Source organism: Micropterus dolomieu, unplaced genomic scaffold (genome assembly GCF_021292245.1).
Source record: "Micropterus dolomieu isolate WLL.071019.BEF.003 ecotype Adirondacks unplaced genomic scaffold, ASM2129224v1 scaffold_200, whole genome shotgun sequence".
NCBI lineage: Eukaryota > Metazoa > Chordata > Actinopteri > Centrarchiformes > Centrarchidae > Micropterus > Micropterus dolomieu.
Genome location: NW_025744192.1, coordinates 10,164 through 12,685, shown reverse-complemented (window position 1 = coordinate 12,685; position 2,522 = coordinate 10,164). Strand labels below are relative to the sequence as shown.

Sequence of the window (2,522 nt, the reverse complement as noted above, 5' to 3'; positions counted from 1 at the left end):
CCCCCCCCCCCCCCCCCCCCCCCCGAGCAGGGACCTTAATTTAGATCCCGGTCCCCGCAGTGGAAACGGCGAGTTCCTCCACAGGGTCCTAGTTCCGTGGTAAAGTGTGACGGGGCTGTGAACGCTGCCGTCCACCTGCTGGTAGAAAGACTGTGTTTGTGTTGCAGGAGTGGAAGGAGCGCTACGGAAACCAGAGGGATGACTACACCGCGAGGAACAGGAGCAGCCACGAAATGAAGGAGACCAGTTACTCGGACACCGTGGCCCCCAGCAACAACAGACGTAAGTCCCTCGGCGGCTGAACCTGTGTGTCCTGAGGAGAGGTGGCCCTCTGCTGTTAGTAACCAGCTGTTTGTTGAACAGAGGCCAAGTATTCCCGCTCTGGGAGTCGGCCGGAGAGGGACTGCATCGAGCTGCTGCAGGACGCCGAGCCTTTAGACTTCAACGCCGACACTCTGACGGACGACCCTCTGGACGCGGAGTCCTCCAGGTAAACTTCCTGTTTCCATGGTAATTAAAGGTAGGCGAGACTGCGGTCCGCCTGGGGGGGTCAGACACGCCTGGACCTCATGCAGGAGCCTCCTTCAGCACATGTGTGATTTGTTTTCTGCTGCTGTCATTTAAAATGTTCTGCTGAGCTTGGGCTTTGACCCGCCAACCACCCCGTCCTGCCTCCGTACGGACTTTACCGCTCTTCATAATACGTCTCCTGACTCGTGGAAATGGTAAATGTCCCGGTGCAGAAATGAAATAGATTACAACAGCGTTGTCTTTTGGTTGATAAAACAAAGCAGCTGGGTCAGACGTCTCCCACTATAACCAAATTAAATGTGTAGTTCCTTATAAAAAACATATCATAAGTGTAGGCCTATATTAAAATATGGTAACATATAAAATACAATAAAACAGTTATTTACAGTTTGAATTTGCATCTGGGCTGAATGTAAACAGCTGAACCGGAAGATAATGTGAAAGTTTCATCTTCACAATAAACAGAAACAGAGTCCATCTTGGCTGCGTTTGAGCACCAAGAGTAATCGACGTGAAACACAGTCCAACTCCTCTTATATCGACTGCGCTGACAGCTCAGAACATGGACCACCTGCTGAGTGCTTGAACCGGGACGTCGCACAAACCCTGGCGTGTCCTAGAGGACGGTATAATGCGAGACGGAGAAGAGAAGGTGACTATAAGTACACAATGTTACATATATTGTTGTCAGCATGAATGAAAGTCACCACGTTCTGATGCTTCCGTCCTTCGTCCACTAGAGGGCGCTAAAAACAGAAACCTGGGTCGTGATAATAATCGACCTCTACGGCTGCTTTTTCAGCGATCCTCTCTCTGAGCAGCTCTCATGGTAATGAACGGGACGCCGTCTTTAAGCTCTCCTGAACACATCATGGTTTAATCCTGTTACAGGGTAAAAGAGCGAACGTCTGTCAGAGTGAAGGAGAAGCTTTGTTTCCCTCCTGGGTCTGCAGGTCCGCTGTGCTCAGCTCTGTGTTCAGGATGTTCACTTTCAGTTGCGTGTTTTGTGTTTGGCTCTTTCAGACACGCGGGAGGACGGTATCTGTCCATGTCGTCGTCTCGGAGCCGAATATTCGACGACGTCTGACGGGGAGCCACGAACTGGAACAAACGCGAGCGTCACAGCCCTCACCTCCACCTGCAGGGCGTGAACCCACCACCCCACCTCCATCTCACAGCTTCCAGGCTGCTTCCTCTCCTCCCAGGATGCATGGTCATTTAAAAACAGGCCACGTGTACAGTGAAGTTCTGGTTTCATGTCCAGCAGCTGTGAAGGAATATTAATGTTACTACGGTTACGCAGACCCTGTGGTGTGAAGGTCTCTGTCAGATATTGATCCTGAGTATTGAATCCAGACGCCCCTCCTCAACTTCCTGTCTGTCTGAGCATGCTCATGAATGTGCGTCTGCAGCAGCTGCATGTCGACACGTCTCATCACTTTAATGAAGGGGTTTATTTATATTTTTTATTCTGTAAGTGTTCATGTTGTGGATTTATTTATCTGTACGTCATTAATGTGATCCGGTCCCTCAGCGTGTGCTGCCGCTCACTGATCACCCTGATTTATACACCATCAGTAACAGTTTCCTGCTGTTTCATTCTTTGATTTTATCACGTCAAGCTGTATAAATCTGAATCTCACGACGTTAAAGTTTTCAGTCCTGATTAAATGATGTTGTCAAAATAAAAAAAAGACTGAATTTAAAGCTCTGAAGTATTTTATTTTGAAAAGCCATCTGTCTGAATGTATGTGGATCAGGTTTCCCTCTGTGGAGCCTCAGATGATTTAAGTTTCTACATTCAGATGGAAACGTCTCCTGCTTTGCTCAGGGGCCCCTTGGCGGTAATTAGTGAGGGGCCGCTGCTGTTTCACTGTCCAGACTGAAAGGGCCGGGAATCGAACCGCCGACCTCCCGGTCTCCAGCTCAGCTCTCTTAAACAGGATCAGCTAAACTCAGACTGCAAAGTTCATCTGGAAAATTCTTCCTCT

The 2,522-nt window shown here is 49.1% G+C and overlaps 1 protein-coding gene across 5 annotated transcripts in view; it reads left to right on the top strand.

Annotated features, from left to right (window-relative positions):
- Positions 1-2,238, top strand: part of lmbrd2b (LMBR1 domain containing 2b) — a 13,189-nt gene extending 10,951 nt beyond the window's left edge. For all 5 annotated transcript variants that reach the window (XM_046043326.1, XM_046043323.1, XM_046043321.1 and 2 more), the window contains exons 16-18: positions 168-282; positions 364-490; positions 1,555-2,238. In XM_046043326.1, the coding sequence (XP_045899282.1) occupies positions 168-282; positions 364-490; positions 1,555-1,618 (306 nt within the window). In that variant the 3' untranslated portion in view covers positions 1,619-2,238. The remainder of the gene's footprint in view (positions 1-167; positions 283-363; positions 491-1,554) is intronic.
- The last annotated feature ends 284 nt before the right edge of the window (positions 2,239-2,522 follow it).